This window comes from Nanorana parkeri, unplaced genomic scaffold (assembly GCF_000935625.1).
Source record: "Nanorana parkeri isolate BGI_ZX_2015 unplaced genomic scaffold, ASM93562v1 scaffold3471, whole genome shotgun sequence".
Classification (NCBI taxonomy): domain Eukaryota; kingdom Metazoa; phylum Chordata; class Amphibia; order Anura; family Dicroglossidae; genus Nanorana; species Nanorana parkeri.
In genome coordinates this window covers 29,210-30,458 of record NW_017309739.1, presented here as the reverse complement: position 1 = coordinate 30,458, position 1,249 = coordinate 29,210, and the positions used below count along the sequence as shown (strand labels likewise).

Genomic DNA, 1,249 nt, shown 5'->3' with positions numbered 1-1,249 from the left:
GGTTCACATGGGGGGGGGGTGATGTGCGGGGGCAGTACTGGGTGGTCTCTATTACAATGGGACGGATATATGGAGGTGTCCCCGTATTGGGGGATCTGCACGTTGGCAGAGATGGGCAGATTTCTGGAAGTGAGACCTCTGGTGCTCGGACCCTCCTGGGGTTAGTCATGTGACCGGCCCAACAGACTGAAGTGGTGGATGAGCGATGAGCCCCGTTCTTCTCGCCCCTCGTGGGCGGGTCACTCTACAGAATGCTGGAAATCTTCCATGTGTGATGACGAGAGCTTCTGATGTTTGAAGAGTCCTTTTACCTTTTCTAACCTTCCCCGGGCGATTGTTCCTCGGGCCGCGCTCCACCATTGGTTGGGTTGGGATGAGGCAATTTATGGGCAACCAAAAGATGGAAGTCCGTCCCGCGGTTCCTCTAGGGCAGGGCTGGTGTTGCCATAGTTTAGGCACGGGTGCTCGTGTAGTATGTTTGCTGGAACACCGCCTGGGCTCCGACGGGTTAATCAGACGTGACTCCTCCTGCGAGCAGGCCATGCAGGCAGATGCCGGAGCTGGGAATGTTCTGAGGGGCCCGTTGGGAGGTTTCCAAGCCGGATTTCAGTCTAAAGTCCTAATTTATTAATTTATCCTAATTTATTTCATCGATGTGTTCTGTGTTTCTAGAGGGGGTCTGATGGACTTTTATCTCTTGTAGTTCTTCTCCATTGTCCTGATCATCTTCATCGCGGAGATCGCCGGCGCTGTGGTCGCTCTGGTCTATTCCTCTCTGGTAAGAACCTTCTAGTCTCGCTCTCTCGCTCTCTCGCTCTCTCGCTCTCTCGCTCTCTCGCTCTCTCGCTCTCTCGCTCTCTCGCTCTCTCGCTCTCTCGCTCTCTCGCTCTCTCGCTCTCTCGCTCTCTCGCTCTCTCGCTCTCTCGCTCTCTCGCTCTCTCGCTCTCTCGCTCTCATCTCTTAGCAGATACTTCCTCATGAGGAGGGTGTTGGGTGACACATGCCGCAGGAAACGGCAGCACAGAAATCTATATTCGGTGAACTTGTCAGACCGGTTTTCATCTTTTTTAAAGGAAAAAAAAAATGTAAAAATTGTGATTTCCGAGACGCAGAAAGAACGGTCACAATTTGGTGATTGGCTGACCCTCCCCTGATTGGCTGACCCTCCCCTGATTGGCTGACCCTCCCCTGATTGGCTGACCCTCCCCTGATTGGCTGCACCCCCCCTGCTTCGCTGTACCCCCCCTGT

General features: G+C 54.0%; 1 protein-coding gene across 1 annotated transcript in view; it reads left to right on the top strand.

Annotated features, from left to right (window-relative positions):
- Positions 1–1,249, top strand: part of LOC108803178 (tetraspanin-1-like) — a 6,682-nt gene that overhangs the window by 2,286 nt on the left and 3,147 nt on the right. The window contains 1 exon segment of the mRNA XM_018575016.1: positions 673–778. Within this exon segment, the coding sequence (XP_018430518.1) occupies positions 673–778 (106 nt within the window).